General features: G+C 57.6%; 1 protein-coding gene across 1 annotated transcript in view; it reads right to left on the bottom strand.

Annotated features, from left to right (window-relative positions):
* The window catches only part of LOC134532506 (calcium/calmodulin-dependent protein kinase type IV-like), a 164500-nt gene that overhangs the window by 26263 nt on the left and 119575 nt on the right, over window positions 1–18662 (bottom strand). The window contains exons 4-5 of the mRNA XM_063368967.1: window positions 13746–13814; window positions 9599–9754 (exon numbers count right to left, since the gene is read on the bottom strand). Coding sequence (XP_063225037.1) covers window positions 9599–9754; window positions 13746–13814 — 225 coding nt within the window. The remainder of the gene's footprint in view (window positions 1–9598; window positions 9755–13745; window positions 13815–18662) is intronic.

Here is an 18662-nt window from a genome sequence, read left to right as displayed (position 1 = left end):
CGGGGACTCGGGGACGCGGGGACTCGGGGACTCGGGGACTCGGGGAGACGGGGACTCGGGGACTCGGGGACTCGGGGACTTGGGGACTCGGGGAGACGGGGACACGGGGACGCGGGGACGCGGGGACGCGGGGACGCGGGGACTCGGGGAGACGGGGACTCGGGGAGACGGGGACTCGGGGGCGCGGGGACTCGGGGACTCGGGGAGACGGGGACTCGGGGGCGCGGGGACTCGGGGAGACGGGGACTCGGGGGCGCGGGGACTCGGGGACTCGGGGAGACGGGGACTCGGGGGCGCGGGGACTCGGGGAGACGGGGACTCGGGGAGACGGGGACTCGGGGAGACGGGGACTCGGGGGCGCGGGGACTCGGGGACTCGGGGAGACGGGGACTCGGGGGCGCGGGGACTCGGGGAGACGGGGACGCGGGGACTCGGGGACTCGGGGAGACGGGGACTCGGGGAGACGGGGACTCGGGGGCGCGGGGACTCGGGGAGACGGGGACGCGGGGACTCGGGGAGACGGGGAGACGGGGACTCGGGGGCGCGGGGACTCGGGGAGACGGGGACGCGGGGACTCGGGGACTCGGGGAGACGGGGACTCGGGGAGACGGGGACTCGGGGGTGCGGGGACTCGGGGAGACGGGGACGCGGGGACTCGGGGACTCGGGGAGACGGGGACTCGGGGACTCGGGGAGACGGGGACTCGGGGAGACGGGGACTCGGGGGCGCGGGGACTCGGGGAGACGGGGACGCGGGGACTCGGGGAGACGCGGAGACGGGGACTCGGGGGCGCGGGGACTCGGGGAGACGGGGACGCGGGGACTCGGGGACTCGGGGAGACGGGGACTCGGGGAGACGGGGACTCGGGGGTGCGGGGACTCGGGGAGACGGGGACGCGGGGACTCGGGGACTCGGGGAGACGGGGACTCGGGGGCGCGGGGACTCGGGGAGACGGGGATGCGGGGACACGGGGACTCGGGGAGACGGGGACTCGGGGAGACGGGGACTCGGGGACTCGGGGAGACGGGGACTCGGGGAGACGGGGACTCGGGGGCGCGGGGACTCGGGGACTCGGGGACTTGGGGAGACGGGGACTCGGGGAGACGGGGACTCGGGGACTCGGGGACTCGGGGAGACGGGGACTCGGGGAGACGGGGACTCGGGGAGACGGGGACGCGGGGACTCGGGGACTCGGGGACTCGGGGACTCGGGGACTCGGGGACGCGGGGACTCGGGGACGCGGGGACTCGGGGACGCGGGGACTCGGGGACTCGGGGACTCGGGGAGACGGGGACTCGGGGACTCGGGGACTCGGGGACTTGGGGACTCGGGGAGACGGGGACACGGGGACGCGGGGACGCGGGGACGCGGGGACGCGGGGACTCGGGGAGACGGGGACTCGGGGAGACGGGGACTCGGGGGCGCGGGGACTCGGGGACTCGGGGAGACGGGGACTCGGGGGCGCGGGGACTCGGGGAGACGGGGACTCGGGGGCGCGGGGACTCGGGGACTCGGGGAGACGGGGACTCGGGGGCGCGGGGACTCGGGGACTCGGGGAGACGGGGACTCGGGGAGACGGGGACTCGGGGAGACGGGGACTCGGGGGCGCGGGGACTCGGGGACTCGGGGAGACGGGGACTCGGGGGCGCGGGGACTCGGGGAGACGGTGACGCGGGGACTCGGGGACTCGGGGAGACGGGGACTCGGGGAGACGGGGACTCGGGGGCGCGGGGACTCGGGGAGACGGGGACGCGGGGACTCGGGGAGACGGGGAGACGGGGACTCGGGGGCGCGGGGACTCGGGGAGACGGGGACGCGGGGACTCGGGGACTCGGGGAGACGGGGACTCGGGGAGACGGGGACTCGGGGGTGCGGGGACTCGGGGAGACGGGGACGCGGGGACTCGGGGACTCGGGGAGACGGGGACTCGGGGGCGCGGGGACTCGGGGAGACGGGGATGCGGGGACACGGGGACTCGGGGAGACGGGGACTCGGGGAGACGGGGACTCGGGGACTCGGGGAGACGGGGACTCGGGGAGACGGGGACTCGGGGGCGCGGGGACTCGGGGACTCGGGGACTCGGAGAGACGGGGACTCGGGGAGACGGGGACTCGGGGACTCGGGGACTCGGGGAGACGGGGACTCGGGGAGACGGGGACTCGGGGAGACGGGGACGCGGGGACTCGGGGACTCGGGGACTCGGGGACTCGGGGACTCGGGGACGCGGGGACTCGGGGACGCGGGGACTCGGGGACGCGGGGACTCGGGGACTCGGGGACTCGGGGAGACGGGGACTCGGGGACTCGGGGACTCGGGGACTTGGGGACTCGGGGAGACGGGGACACGGGGACGCGGGGACGCGGGGACGCGGGGACGCGGGGACTCGGGGACGCGGGGACTCTGGGACGCGGGGACTCGGGGACTCTGGGACTCGGGGAGACGGGGACTCGGGGACTCGGGGACTCGGGGACTTGGGGACTCGGGAACGCGGGGACTCGGGGACACGAGGACTCGGGGACTCGGGGACTCGGGGACTCGGGGACTTGGGGACTCGGGGAGACGGGGACACAGGGACGCGGGGACTCGGGGACTCGGGGACTTGGGTCTCCGTCTCCCCGAGTCCCCGAGTCCCCGAGTCCCCGTCTCCCCGAGTCCCCGTCTTCCCGAGTCCCCGAGTCCCCGAGTCCCCGTGTCCCCGAGTCCCCGAGTTCCCGAGTCCCCGAGTCCCCGTGTCCCCGAGTCCCCGAGTCCCCGTCTCCCCGAGTCCCTGAGTCCCCGTCTCCCCGAGTCCCCGAGTCCCCGTGTCCCCGTCTCCCCGAGTCCCCGTCTCCCCGAGTCCCCGAGTCCCCGAGTCCCCGTCTCCCCGAGTCCCCGTCTCCCCGAGTCCCCGAGTCCCCGAGTCCCCGTCTCCCCGATTCCCCGAGTCCCCGAGTCCCCGTCTCCCCGAGTCCCCGTCTCCCCGAGTCCCCGAGTCCCCGAGTCCCCGTGTCCCCGAGTCCCCGAGTCCCCGAGTCCCCGAGTCCCCGTGTCCCCGAGTCCCCGAGTCCCCGAGTCCCCGTGGCCCCTAGTCCCCGAGTCCCTGTGTCCCCGAGTCCCCGAGTCCCCGTCTCCCCGAGTCCCCGTCTCCCCGAGTCCCCGAGTCCCCGTCTCCCCGAGTCCCCGTGTCCCCGAGTCCCCGAGTCCCCGAGTCCCCGTCTCCCCGAGTCCCTGTGTCCCCGAGTCCCCGAGTCCCCGAGTCCCCGAGTCCCCGAGTCCCCGAGTCCCCGTGTCCCCGAGTCCCCGAGTCCCCGAGTCCCCTAGTCCCCGAGTCCCCGTCTCCCCGAGTCCCCGAGTCCCCGAGTCCCCGTGTCCCCGAGTCCCCGAGTCCCCGAGTCCCCGAGTCCCCGTGTCCCCGAGTCCCCGAGTCCCCGAGTCCCCGAGTCCCCGAGTCCCCGAGTCCCCGTGTCCCCGAGTCCCCGAGTCCCCGAGTCCCCGTGTCCCCGAGTCCCCGAGTCCCCGTGTCCTCGTGTCCCCGAGTCCCCGTGTCCCCGAGTCCCCGAGTCCCCGAGTCCCCGAGTCCCCGAGTCCCCGTCTCCCCGAGTCCCCGAGTCCCCGAGTCCCAGTGTCCCCGAGTCCCCGAGTCCCCGAGTCCCCGAGTCCCCGTGTCCCCGAGTCCCCGAGTCCCCGAGTCCCCGAGTCCCCGAGTCCCCGAGTCCCCGTGTCCCCGAGTCCCCGAGTCCCCGTCTCCCCGAGTCCCCGTCTCCCCGAGTCCCCGAGTCCCCGTCTCCCCGAGTCCCCGAGTCCCCGAGTCCCCGAGTCCCCGAGTCCCCGAGTCCCCGTGTCCCCGAGTCCCCGTGTCCCCGTCTCCCCGAGTCACCGTCACCCCGAGTCCCCGAGTCCCCGTCTCCCCGAGTCCCCGAGTCCCCATCTCCCCGAGTCCCCGTGTCCCCGAGTCCCCGTGTCCCCGAGTCCCCGTCTCCCCGAGTCCCCGTGTCCCCGAGTCCCCGAGTCCCCGAGTCCCCGAGTCCCCGAGTCCCCGAGTCCCCGAGTCCCCGAGTCCCCGAGTCCCCGTCTCCCCGAGTCCCCATCTCCCCGAGTCCCCGTGTCCCCGAGTCCCCGAGTCCCCGAGTCCCCGAGTCCCCGTCTCCCCGAGTCCCCGAGTCCCCGAGTCCCCGAGTCCCCGTGTCCCCGAGTCATCGAGTCCCCGAGTCCCCGAGTCCCCGAGTCCCCGAGTCCCCGAGTCCCCGAGACCCCGAGTCCCCGTGTCCCCGTCTCCCCGAGTCCCCGTCTCCCCGAGTCCCTGAGTCCCCGAGTCCCCGTGTCCCCGTCTCCCCGAGTCCCCGTCTCCCCGAGTCCCCGAGTCCCCGAGTCCCCGAGTCCCCGTGTCCCCGAGTCCCCGAGTTCCCGAGTCCCCGAGTCCCCGAGTCCCCGAGTCCCCGTCTCCCCGAGTCCCCGAGTCCCCGAGTCCCCGTGTCCCCGAGTCCCCGAGTCCCCGTGTCCCCGAGTCCCCGAGTCCCCGAGTCCCCGAGTCCCCGAGTCCCCGTCTCCCCGAGTCCCCGAGTCCCCGAGTCCCCGTGTCCCCGAGTCCCCGAGTCCCCGAGTCCCCGAGTCCCCGTGTCCCCGAGTCCCCGAGTCCCCGAGTCCCCGAGTCCCCGAGTCCCCGAGTCCCCGTGTCCCCGAGTCCCCGAGTCCCCGAGTCCCCGAGTCCCCGTCTCCCCGAGTCCCTGAGTCCCCGTCTCCCCGAGTCCCCGAGTCCCCGAGTCCCCGAGTCCCCGAGTCCCCGTCTCCCCGAGTCCCCGTCTCCCCGAGTCCCCGTCTCCCCGAGTCCCCGTGTCCCCGCGTCCCCGTCTCCCCGAGTCCCCGAGTCCCCGCGTCCCCGTCTCCCCGAGTCCCCGCGTCTCCGTCTCCCCGAGTCCCCGTCTCCCCGAGTCCCCGAGTCCCCGCGCCCCCGAGTCCCCGAGTCCCCGAGTCCCCGCGCCCCCGAGTCCCCGAGTCCCCGAGTCCCCGCGTCCCCGTCTCCCCGAGTCCCCGTCTCCCCGAGTCCCCGTCTCCCCGAGTCCCCGTCTCCCCGAGTCCCCGAGTCCCCGAGTCCCCGAGTCCCCGTCTCCCCGAGTCCCCGAGTCCCCGAGTCCCCGAGTCCCCGTCTCCCCGAGTCCCCGAGTCCCCGCGTCCCCGAGTCCCATCGTCCCCGAGTCCCCGCGTCCCCGCGTCCCCGCGTCCCCGCGTCCCCGTGTCCCCGTCTCCCCGAGTCCCCAAGTCCCCGAGTCCCCGAGTCCCCGCGTCCCCGTGTCCCCGTCTCCCCGAGTCCCCAAGTCCCCGAGTCCCCGAGTCCCCGCGTCCCCGAGTCCCCGCGTCCCCGCGTCCCCGCGTCCCCGCGTCCCCGTGTCCCCGTCTCCCCGAGTACCCAAGTCCCCGAGTCCCCGAGTCCCCGCGTCCCCTTGTCCCCGTCTCCCCGAGTCCCCAAGTCCCCGAGTCCCCGAGTCCCCGAGTCCCCGAGTCCTCGTGTCCCCGAGTCCCCGCGTTCCCGAGTCCCCAAGTCCCCGAGTCCCCGAGTCCCCGAGTCCCCGTCTCCCCGAGTCCCAGAGTCCCCGAGTCCCCGCGTCCCCGAGTCCCCGCGTCCCCGAGTCCCCGCGTCCCCGCGTCCCCGCGTCCCCGCGTCCCCGTGTCCCCGTCTCCCCGAGTCCCCAAGTCCCCGAGTCCCCGAGTCCCCGAGTCCCCGTCTCCCCGAGTCCCCGAGTCCCCGAGTCCCCGCGTCCCCGACTCCCCGCGTCCCCGAGTCCCCGCGTCCCCGAGTCCCCGCGTCCCCGAGTCCCCGCGTCCCCGAGTCCCCGCGTCCCCGAGTCCCCGCGTCCCCGCGTCCCCGCGTCCCCGAGTCCCCGCGTCCCCGAGTCCCCGAGTCCTCGAGTTCACGCGTCCCCGGGGGACTCGGGGACTCGGGGGTGCGGGGGCGCGGGGACTCGGGGACGCGGGGACTCGGGGACTCGGGTATTCGGGGACTCGAAGACTCGGGGACTCGGGGACTCGGGGAGACGTGGACTCGGGGACTCGGACACTCGTGGACTCGGGGACTCGGGGACTCGGGGACTCGGGGAGACGGGGACTAGGGGACTCGGACACTCGTGGACTCGGGGACAAGGGGACACGAGGACTCGGGGACTCGGGGACTCGGGGACTCGGGGACTCGGGGACTTGGGGACGCGTGGACTCGTGGACTCGGGGACTCGGGGACTCGGGGACGCGGGGACTCGGGGACTCGGGGATGCGTGGACTCGGGGACTCGGGGACTCGGGGACGCGGGGACTAGGGGACTCGGGGACGCGTGATCTCGGGGACTCGGGGACTCGGGGACTCGGGGACTAGGTGACTCGGTGGCGCGTGGACACGGGGACTCGGAGACTCGGGAACTCGGGGACGCGGGGACTCGGGGACTCGGGGAGACGGGGACGCGGGGACACGGGGACTCGGGGAGATGGGGACTCGGGGAGACGGGGACGCGGGGACTCGGGGAGACGGGGACTCGGGGGCGCGGGGACGCGGGGACTCGGGGAGACGGGGACGCGGGGACTCGGGGACTCGGGGAGACGGGGACTCGGGGAGACGGGGACTCGGGGAGACGGGGACGCGGGGACTCGGGGACTCGGGGACTCGGGGACTCGGGGACTCGGGGAGACGGGGACTCGGTGAGACGGGGACTCGGGGAGACGGGGACGCGGGGGCGCGGGGACTCGGGGAGACGGGGACGCGGGGACTCGGGGACTCGGGGGCGCGGGGACGCGGGGACTCGGGGAGACGGGGACGCGGGGACACGGGGACTCGGGGAGACGGGGACTCGGGGAGACGGGGACTCGGGGAGACGGGGACTCGGGGGCGCGGGGACTCGGGGAGACGGGGACGCGGGGACTCGGGGACTCGGGGAGACGGGGACTCGGGGGCGCGGGGACTCGGGGAGACGGGGACGCGGGGACTCGGGGACTCGGGGAGACGGGGACTCGGGGAGACGGGGACTCGGGGGCGCGGGGACTCGGGGAGACGGGGACGCGGGGACTCGGGGACTCGGGGAGACGGGGACTCGGGGGCGCGGGGACTCGGGGAGACGGGGACGCGGGGACTCGGGGACTCGGGGAGACGGGGACTCGGGGAGACGGGGACTCGGGGGCGCGGGGACTCGGGGACTCGGGGAGACGGGGACTCGGTGGCGCGGGGACTCGGGGAGACGGGGACTCGGGGGCGCGGGGACTCGGGGACTCGGGGAGACGGGGACTCGGGGGCGCGGGGACTCGGGGACACGGGGAGACGGGGACTCGGGGAGACGGGGACTCGGGGAGACGGGGACTCGGGGGCGCGGGGACTCGGGGACTCGGGGAGACGGGGACTCGGGGGCGCGGGGACTCGGGGAGACGGGGACGCGGGGACTCGGGGACTCGGGGAGACGGGGACTCGGGGAGACGGGGACTCGGGGGCGCGGGGACTCGGGGAGACGGGGACGCGGGGACTCGGGGAGACGGGGAGACGGGGACTCGGGGGCGCGGGGACTCGGGGAGACGGGGACGCGGGGACTCGGGGACTCGGGGAGACGGGGACTCGGGGAGACGGGGACTCGGGGGCGCGGGGACTCGGGGAGACGGGGACGCGGGGACTCGGGGACTCGGGGAGACGGGGACTCGGGGGCGCGGGGACTCGGGGAGACGGGGACGCGGGGACACGGGGACTCGGGGAGACGGGGACTCGGGGAGACGGGGACTCGGGGACTCGGGGAGACGGGGACTCGGGGAGACGGGGACTCGGGGGCGCGGGGACTCGGGGACTCGGGGACTCGGGGAGACGGGGACTCGGGGAGACGGGGACTCGGGGACTCGGGGACTCGGGGAGACGGGGACTCGGGGAGACGGGGACTCGGGGAGACGGGGACGCGGGGACTCGGGGACTCGGGGACTCGGGGACTCGGGGACTCGGGGAGACGGGGACTCGGGGAGACGGGGACTCGGGGGCGCGGGGACGCGGGGACTCGGGGAGACGGGGACGCGGGGACTCGGGGAGACGGGGACGCGGGGAGACGGGGACTCGGGGAGACGGGGACTCGGGGACTCGGGGAGACGGGGACTCGGGGACTCGGGGAGACGGGGACGCGGGGACTCGGGGAGACGGGGACTCGGGGGCGCGGGGACGCGGGGACTCGGGGAGACGGGGACGCGGGGACACGGGGACTCGGGGAGACGGGGACTCGGGGACTCGGGGAGACGGGGACTCGGGGACTCGGGGAGACGGGGACGCGGGGACTCGGGGAGACGGGGACGCGGGGAGACGGGGACTCGGGGAGACGGGGACTCGGGGACTCGGGGAGACGGGGACTCGGGGACTCGGGGAGACGGGGACGCGGGGACTCGGGGAGACGGGGACTCGGGTGCGCGGGGACGCGGGGACTCGGGGAGACGGGGACTTGGGGACACGGGGACTCGGGGAGACGGGGACTCGGGGAGACGGGGACGCGGGGACTCGGGGACTCGGGGAGACGGGGACTCGGGGAGACGGGGACTCGGGGGCGCGGGGACTCGGGGAGACGGGGACGCGGGGACTCGGGGACTCGGGGAGACGGGGACTCGGGGGCGCGGGGACTCGGGGAGACGGGGACGCGGGGACTCGGGGACTCGGGGAGACGGGGACTCGGGGAGACGGGGACTCGGGGACTCGGGGAGACGGGGACTCGGGGAGACGGGGACTCGGGGAGACGGGGACTCGGGGACTCGGGGACTCGGGGAGACGGGGACTCGGGGAGACGGGGACTCGGGGACTCGGGGACTCGGGGACTCGGGGACTCGGGGACTCGGGGGCGCGGGGACGCGGGGACTCGGGGAGACGGGGACTCGGGGGCGCGGGGACGCGGGGACTCGGGGAGACGGGGACTCGGGGAGACGGGGACTCGGGGAGACGGGGACTCGGGGAGACGGGGACTCGGGGGCGCGGGGACGCGGGGACTCGGGGAGACGGGGACTCGGGGAGACGGGGACTCGGGGAGACGGGGACTCGGGGAGACGGGGACTCGGGGAGACGGGGACTCGGGGGCGCGGGGACGCGGGGACTCGGGGAGACGGGGACTCGGGGAGACGGGGACTCGGGGAGACGGGGACTCGGGGAGACGGGGACTCGGGGGCGCGGGGACGCGGGGACTCGGGGAGACGGGGACTCGGGGAGACGGGGACACGGGGAGACGGGGACTCGGGGACTCGGGGACTCGGGGAGACGGGGACTCGGGGAGACGGGGACTCGGGGACTCGGGGGCGCGGGGACTCGGGGGCGCGGGGACTCGGGGACTCGGGGACTCGGGGAGACGGGGACTCGGGGAGACGGGGACTCGGGGAGACGGGGACTCGGGGACTCGGGGGCGCGGGGACTCGGGGAGACGGGGACTCGGGGAGACGGGGACTCGGGGAGACGGGGACTCGGGGACTCGGGGGCGCGGGGACTCGGGGACTCGGGGAGACGGGGACTCGGGGAGACGGGGACGCGGGGACTCGGGGACGCGGGGACTCGGGGACTCGGAGGCGCGGGGACTCGGGGACTCGGGGGTGCGGGGACGCGGGGACTCGGGGACTCGGTGGTGCGGGGACGCGGGGACGCGCACCTCGAGGGCTCCCAGCAGCTGCCTGACGGCCGCGGCGGCGTCCAGCTCGCTGTAGTGGCCTCGCTCCACGATGCGCTCGAACAGCTCTCCGCCCGTCACCAGCTCCAGGATCAGCTGGATCTCGCAGTCCGTCTCGAACACCTCCCGCAGCTGGATCTGCGCGAGGTCACGGCATCTGGTCACTGTGGCGCCGTATCGCCATATGGGCTATAGTGCGGTGTCTGCAGTGTGGAAACTTCTTAACTGAGGGTGCTACAATTTTCGAGCTTTACGAGAATTGCGGTCGCATGAGGAGAATAGTTAGGTACGTGGTGGGGGAACGGCTAGAGAAAGAAACGGCAGAAATTGCACTACAATCGCATACTTGCACACTCACATACTTTCATCCTTTCACTCTCGCATATTTGCGCAATAGCATAATTTACCGCTCGCATACTTGCATTTATTTTTTGTTGTACTGCGACCTCAACCAAAAGGGAATTATGTTTCCCTCTTCCTCAAGAAGTTTCACTTCTGTCGAGCGTGGACTTCACATACATTTTTTTTTAAAAGTGACTTGTTTTTAAACGACGGAGATTCTAATTAATACATTCTAAGCATCATCATACGTGCTCGAGCATCAGTCCCGCAAAAGTTCTTGGTGGATTTTAGGCAGCTGTTTCAAACAGAGGGTTGTGAGTATTGTATACCTACCAGGTGTCGTAGTATTTCAATGATAAGTTTTTTTTCCCGCGAAACGGTGGGGTATTGAGTCCAACCTTTTTTCATTCAATTTTACGTGAAGATTAATACTTTGCCTGTAAAATCCACTTTATATATTCGCGTCACCAAAATTTATGGGAAATAAGGGGGTTACTTCAAAATTATTTCCATTAAATAATTTTACTTCAACGACAAGATTTGCGGTGTTTGTATAACGTTGCTCGATTAGACATTTACACAGACGCTTGGAGTTCCATCATGAAAAGTTTCTCTTTTTTAACTACTGGGAAGCAATATAGACCATTTGTCGTATTGAGTGTTTTCAACTTATTTTTACGTGTTGAATCTGCAGCTTAAATTCGCGGTCGAATTCTGACTCACTCTGTACATCTTGCGAACGTGGAAAGGCCTGTCGAGTTTTAGAGACTTCTGCTCCCCTTTAAGCGTGACAAATAATCTCAACTTTGAGCTATAAAAGCACAAGATTTTCTTGACCTAACAATGTGGCTCTCTTTGGAGCAATGACAAAAACGTTTTGGGGGCCTACATCCCACACCCAGAGAAATGCAATATGATGGTTTATCCAATATTTTGATAAGTCATAGGACCTTCCAAGGAAGAGTGGATTAGGCCTTGCCATATTGCAATTTCAAATATTTCGATACCGCTTGCGATAAATCTTCCGTGCGAATTGCTTTGGTTTGACATTGCACAGGACTTGGCTCTGGCTATGTGGTTGAGGTCAACACTTGAGAACTGGTGATGTCATCATGACAGTTGTAGTCGCCCGAGTTAAGTAATAAGTTGTTCCCTTGCGGCGCTTACAGACTAGAACCTGTTAGTAAATATGTGATAGCGACAAGGTGTAGAAGGTCTAGGAGATATTATTCATGACCTGACATACTAAAAATCGTGATAAATAGTAAAATATTGGAATTGTACCAAAAAGATGGAAAAATCCAAGTTGGCGTAGTCTAATCCCCCTTAAAGTTGTGTTGCAAGTTTTATTTTGTTATAAACAGAAATTTAAAATTTTCAACATTTTAGAATTGTTTCCGTCGTTGACTTGCAAAGATCGACGAGCCCGCAAAATTTCGAGATTCTAGCGCATCTCGAAGTGGGTTAGAATTTATACTGATCCGTGAGAGAGTCGCATGTGGGGGTTGAATATGACGTTGTTGGGATATTGCGGGGCATAAATCCAGATAACGCCGAAATACACAACCTTGCAGCAAAGTTACAGGCCTGAAGAGTAGTGCGCCAATTGGAATTTTGCGTGTGTCGATTGGCTGAGAGACTGCGCGATCGCAGCTACCTGTGTTTAAAATGTCATCCAAAATCGTCCAGTATTAAAGACGTGATTGAGTAACAACAACATCAAATTTCAAAATTTCACATTTTTGTTTTCTATAGGAAATTAATCATTTAAATCTCGTAAGTTTTCTATGACTTAATAATTTACCCTAAAAATATATTTAGGGAAGAAACCATGAATACATGGGGAATAACTTTACTACTCATGATATGATTTATCATAGTATGATAAATTTCCTAACAATTTAGTACAGCGTGCCGTCAAAGAGATTCTGTCATTTAATACACTTCCGATTTTTTTCAAGAACACCATAAGTATTACTGAAAAGTTTTATTTCATAAGAAATGTTTTAGGGAAATTGCATATCACATTTATCTTCTATAGTAATACTCCATTAAATGTCAGCGTCGCTACTAAGTATTGTGGACTTACAGCAGTGAGCGCTATTCCATAGCCACGTGCTTAGAGGCGATGCCTAGTTATATGAATTATTATAAGACACAGCTTATCTATAGTTTTATAGCATCAGCGATGTACATCTATCGTGGGAATATGAATGAGTAGACGTTTGTGAACTTTTGTGTTGTCTGCTATGTCCTAAGCCTTTTTAATTGCTATGTACCACTGTTGGTAGGTTTTAATTTTTCTGTTTTTTAATACTTTGGCGATTTTTTTTGTTTCAGATATTCATTAGTTAGGCAATTTGTGGTTTGTATTTCTTGTTTATTACTTAAATATGTCACTAAAAATTAATCTTCTTTACTCAGTGCAAAGATAAATTATCCGTTTATGTGTTTACAGGAGATGTACGTGTTTTTTATGTTTTTATGTTCACGTATGCGCTTCTTACAACGCAAATCTCTAATGATTCCTATCACTTTGTTGTTTATTGGATTATTCAGACAGTTTAGTTTGTTCATATGGGTTATCAATTAAAATTCCTACGAGAATTAAGGTATTATTTAAACGAAATATAGTTATTTACGTGCATTTTAAGCAGATATTTTACTTCAATATTAGTTAGCAAGACATCACTGATGGAGACGGAGAGCTTATTAAAACGAGATACTTCCGCGCTGGGCAAGTTTCCAGTTCACTGATTTCTACAAGAAAATTAAACAGAATTACCAACAAAAAAAATAGGTCTACTGGCCTTTGCGGTGGTTATTTTGAGGCAGGAGAGCAGGTTTATTACGTTTCAATTATTTGGAACACGTTTATGGGTAAAGTGGTGTATTCACGTCAGTATATCATAAGCGCCACGTAAATTGTGTGTGTGTGTGTGTGTGTGTGTGTGTGTGTGTGTGTTTGGTTGGTGTCAAGTGTCGTATTTCATTAATAATGAAAATAATTGGGTTCGCACGTAATTTAATGTTTTTTTTTCGTGATTGCTACTATAAAGACGGGATAATTTTCCAATTAACTGTTATAACGTTCGCCTGTGCTTGCAAACAGCTTGCCTCGGCCGGGACAGGGGGCCTTACAATCAGAATTTTTCCAATCACGTTTTCAAATTATTATTTTTCTCGATTTTTCTTCAATAGAATGAATGCTAAGACACTGTCTAGTGGGCAGGACGTTAAGTTCGAGGACATTGGTGAAGTAGAATTCATTAAAAACAAGAAAAAAAAATTTGGTTATGCAGAAGTATCTTTCTTAAGTAACTTGAGTCTGAATTTGAGGTCTCTGTCGCTGCTGAAGCAAGCAGTTTGCAAGCACCGCAGGGCTCCCGTGTTACTGAACAGACAAACTTTATAACGGTTAATTGGAAAATTATCCAGTTTTTATAGTAGCAATCGCATAAATACCCATTTAAGTACGTGCGAAACTAGGTATTTTCGTTATTAATAAAATTCGACACGACACATACCAAAAAAAAAAAAACAGAAGCGCACACATTCTTAACATGGCACTAATTATATACGTGACGTGAATACACCACTTCACCCAGAATAATTTTTCAAATCATTTAAATGTAAATTAAATTGGTCTCCTGTCTCCAACTAGCCAGCACAATTGTCTAAGTGGAACAAAAACAAAGTTTAAACGTCTTTGTTATTTTTTTTGCAGAAGCCTCTAAACTATAGTTTTACCTCCTGCAGAGTAACAACGACATGCATGTGTACTTACTATATTAGGATGCTTCAGTTTCAACAAGGCTCCAATCTCAGACTGGACCATCTTCTTGTTAAGCCGCGCCTGCATGGAGAGAGAACAAAAGAACAAACAAATATAGACGCGGCGCCTCTGCACTTTGCATAACAGAGACCCGGGAACAACAAACAGCACTTTGCGTAATAGTTGTTTGGATTTCACGACATGGGGAGCCACTTGTTTCTTCCGCATAAACATCTGAGGCGATTCTGCGCACGAGTATTCGACAGAATAAACACATCAATCTGAACCTACATATTATACTATTATCGTTTAGTGGCCAGATAAATATTCAGTAGTACTTACCATATAATTATGTACGGCGATACTTTATGGATAACTGAATAAGGCTTAGCAAAAGTTATGATTATTAAAGTTAGCCACATTACCTGTATTTAGGACCATTTATACAAAAAAAAAGATATTAGAGACCTGCTCGTTTGGATATCCGGTTAATCAGGACGCAAAAAGTTTAATTAGATTAATCTTAGATTAAAAACTTATGTTTACGTTTTATAATTAAAATTAAGCTCTCGAAAAAATGGAATTTAAGGGAAAAAATTAAGTTTTTATAGTTTTAACCATCTAAAACTTGCACTACGTACATTTTAAGGCAGATTCCATTTAATGCGGATTTTCAGAAAACCGGACAGGGTCCAGTTCCATCTAATCCAGATTAGCGGAACTCTGCAGTGTGTAAACTGAAAACAAGAACTGGGGAATGGAATGAAGTTTAAGAGAATCGGACCAGATGTCACATTATTCATAAACCAACGTCTCCACTGTAACAGCAAAACGGAAACATCACAGAACTAAAGATCAAAATTATTTACCTATTTTGTAAATCTTTATTATGAAAAATATATATGTATATTTTTTTTTTACGTTTGGGCACACTTTCACATTTGTAGTGTGCCTTGAACAATTTATTACGCTTGCTTCATTGTATCTAAAATAAATTTATTCTCACTTACTGCAACAGACGACTAAATGTTGTATCGATATGATTTTCAACTGTCAACAGTAAATAAAAGTATTTATTGGCTTCTGGGTGTGGGCCGTGTCAAGTAAATTGTCTTGCGACGTTTCGGCAGTCGTTGCAGCTGCCATCATCAGGTAGACTAAGTCTGACATAGTCTACCTGATGATGGCAGCTGCAATGACTGCCAAAACGTCGAAAGACAATTATCTGACTCTGCCTACACCCAGAAGCCGAGAAAATTCAGACAATGGCCGTGAAAGCCTGCGGTCTTTATTAGTAAACTAGCTGTGCCCACGACTTCGTCCGCGTGGGATAGTGTCTTTGGGGAGCATTTTTAATTATTTAGGCTAATTATTTTACAAATAAGACATATACGTATAAATACTTTAATGAGCTATTTGCAGTGTTTCACTGCAAAGAGCTTATTAAATTATTTAAGCAGGTACATAAGGTATAAAGTATTAATATGAGTTTATTTAAGTACATTTTTATAAACTACGTTTTTGTTTTCCCATCTTTTGCCAAAACTTAACGATTTTGGGGATTTGATACACGTGAGCATGCCACATAGAGTTTCCCATGGGGAAAAAAAGTTTTCTAAATGAACTCCTGCAACTTTAATTCTCTATTCCCTATTGTTATTTTACACCCTTATGGGTAAAACTTTTACAAACTTTGAATGTCATATTTATTTATATCGAATCAACAGCCTAAAAAAATAAGTTTCAAGCTTCTAGCTCTAAAAATGACGTTACTGCCATACAACTTTTCATCCCCCTCTTTCAACCCCTTACATCCCTTGTTCCGCATTAAAAAGAAGCCTATGTCCTTTCTCAGGCTCTAGACTATCTGTGCACCAAATTTCATTTAAATCGGTTCAGTAGTTTTGACGTGAAAGCGCGACAGATAGACAGACAGAGTTACTTTCGCATTTATAACATTTCTTACTAGCTTTAACCCACGGCTTCGCTCGCATTGAAGCCATTAAATAATTGTCAGAGATCATTACAATAGAAATGAATCAATAAAATATATTTCTCTGTAACAAAAATAATTTTTACCGTCGATAATACAGTGCAACGGTATTACAGTACTCAGGGTTGGAACTTCATAACTGGAATGCTAGATGGCGTTAAAGTAGCTAGATTTTGAGATCTTTTGACAAGCATTTTTTTATCTTCCGTAAAAAATATTTTTTTTAAATAAAAAGTATCCTATGTTACTTCTAATACCTCCAAGAAAATGTGTACAAAGTTTCATGATGATCGGTTAAGTAGTATCTGTGAAAGATGTGCAATGGGAGTGCATGACTTGATGTAAGCTTTTGGAAATACGCCATTGCTAAGCACATGTATGACTGTAGAAGAAAACTACAAAAAACACAAATGACAAAAACACAAATAAAGCAAAAAATTGCTGTTGTCAGGATATAAACACCACACAATACTCCACAACAGGAATATGGTCAACAAAACCTTTTTGGATAACTATTGTATTTGTTTCGTCTTTTCGTTTTGCTGTGTTTTTGTCTCCTTTCAACTGTTGTGCTGAATTTTTTGGTTTCGGTATTTTTGTGCTGTCATCATTTGTGGATTCTTTTTCGTGCTGTTAGTCCATTTTTCTTAGTTTTTTCTTTGTTTTGTTGACCATATTCCTGTTGTGGAGTATTGTGTGGTGTTTATATCCTGACAATAGCAATTTTTTTGCTTTATTTGTGTTTTTGTCATTTATGTTTTTTGTAGTTTTCTTCTACAGACATACATTTGCTTTAGCAATGGCGTATGTCCAAAAGCTTACATCAAGTCGGTTAAGTAGTTTTCGCGTGAAAGCGTAACAAACAAACTTACATTCACATTTATAATATTATAAGTAGGGATTAGTAAGTATAAAACAGAACAGAGCAGTACACACGACTCTAAGCAGCGGTTTCCAAGGCGGGCCACCGCACAGCCATTACTAACCACGCGCGCCTCGGACGTGTTTGAAGAGCTGCGCTACCTCGTGCCGGACAAACATCTGACAGCTGCCTGCGCTGAGACGTGACGTCACACGCCGAGTTCACACTCGGCTATTTATCGCACGTGAGCGCTGCGCAACTTCACGCTCTCTGAGAGCCACACACATTTCAGTTCCTACGACAAAATTTTAAGGTCTTATATTTTCTGTTCAGTCATCACCAATACAAACAGTGACTTGATGTAAGCTTTTGGACATACGCCATTGCTAAGCATGATATGCTTAGCAATGGCGTATATTCAAAAGCTTGCATCAAGTCATGCACTCCCATTCCACAAATCTTTCAAAGATAATACAAACAGTATGTACCTACCATTATAAGAAGAAGTAACGAAAAATAAGTCTTTTAAAATAGTATTTATAAAAAAAGCGAGTTTTACTACACAGGCTACAGACGAATTTTTAATTGAAAACATTTTACCACGTTGTTACATAATTTTATAAAATGATTGGAATTTAATAATTTATATAAAACATTTAAATATAAACATTTTTAACACTTAACGTTACTTATAGTATAAACTTATTTTAAATCACGCATTATGGACGCAAAATAATATAGTATACTACCGCCTTAAATGTGTTTGGCATTTAGCAGTCCTTTATTTAATATTTACGTTAAGCGTTACTCTTTGTATACACTTGTTAAATAAATTTTAAATTAAATATCTGGTAGATATTTTTGCTCAATAATTAGCTGCGAAAATCCCAAATTTAAAAATCTGGGTTCCTACCCAAGACGGAACTGAATTCATTCCATGGTTACGTAATTGAAACCTTCCGGATTAAAAGTAAATTCTGGTGGCTACTTTATGAAAATTTAAGTTTCTCTCTGTAAAAATTAAATCTGTTTCTTTATTTTGAAGCGAAAATTAAGTTTTAATAAATCTATCTGAGATAAATTATGATTGTCTTACTTTTAACCCAGGAAGTTTATGTTCGGTAATCAAGGTTGTGCTTGTTTCAGACAGGCAGCCAGAACGTTAACGAAAAGTTGTACTTCAACAGCATTCATACGAAAAATCTTCAACTGATAACTTTTATTTTCCGTTCAGTTAATTTAAATAAAATCACTTTAAAATCTACAGTTAAAGCAAATACGTAAATAATAAGTATTTAGAGACCGGAAAAATTCGCGGGTTCAATGACCTTCAGGATAGACTCCACTATCCTCTACACACTCGGGCAAATGCCAACTGTTCATTGGCTGTTGACTTGCGAGTCGTATCGACTGGGTGGCCTGTGATTCGACACTTCTACGAGTGAGGGCCTCTAATTGGCCCTCATTACTCCAGATTAACAGTGGACCAACGGCAGAAGCAGTACTAAGGAATAATTATTTGAATTGTAGCATGTCACGAAATGAATCCGCGAATATTTCAGGTCTCTAAGTATCACGCCTTTAAGATGGTACGAATCACTTTCTTGTCAACTAGGCTAGTATTTCGATCGCTGTTGTATGTATGTACGGAGTGTGAACCTACTTTTACCTTTTCAAGTAACGGGAATAAATCACAACGTGGCAGCTAAGGCAACATGGAAACGAGCTTATCTCACACCATGTGCAAAACTGCGTGGTAGGATTTAAGTAGGTGCCAGTATGATGAATTGAAAGAAGGGAATAAGACGAGGGGGAGGGACCTCGCGACCTCGCCATTCGACTGACAATGGAAGTGTTGCGACAACGAGAGAAAGAGAGAGCGGGGCGGGCTTGTTCGGGAACGTCAGCGAGACAGAGTGTAAACAAGAACGCATTGACCTCAAACCGCTTTTTCGGCCCCGGGCACGCGCATGTTTCAACGAGAGGCGAAGAAAGTGCCTGCCTTCACACGGTACCGAAGAGCTTCAGAAAAACAACCGCGTGTGTATTTACGGAAAGCATGTAAGAATGTGAG

The sequence above is a fragment of the Bacillus rossius genome, chromosome 1, assembly GCF_032445375.1.
Source record: "Bacillus rossius redtenbacheri isolate Brsri chromosome 1, Brsri_v3, whole genome shotgun sequence".
Lineage (NCBI taxonomy): Eukaryota > Metazoa > Arthropoda > Insecta > Phasmatodea > Bacillidae > Bacillus > Bacillus rossius.
Note: the sequence above shows the minus strand (reverse complement) of the source record. Positions and strands in the feature narration are given on the sequence as shown.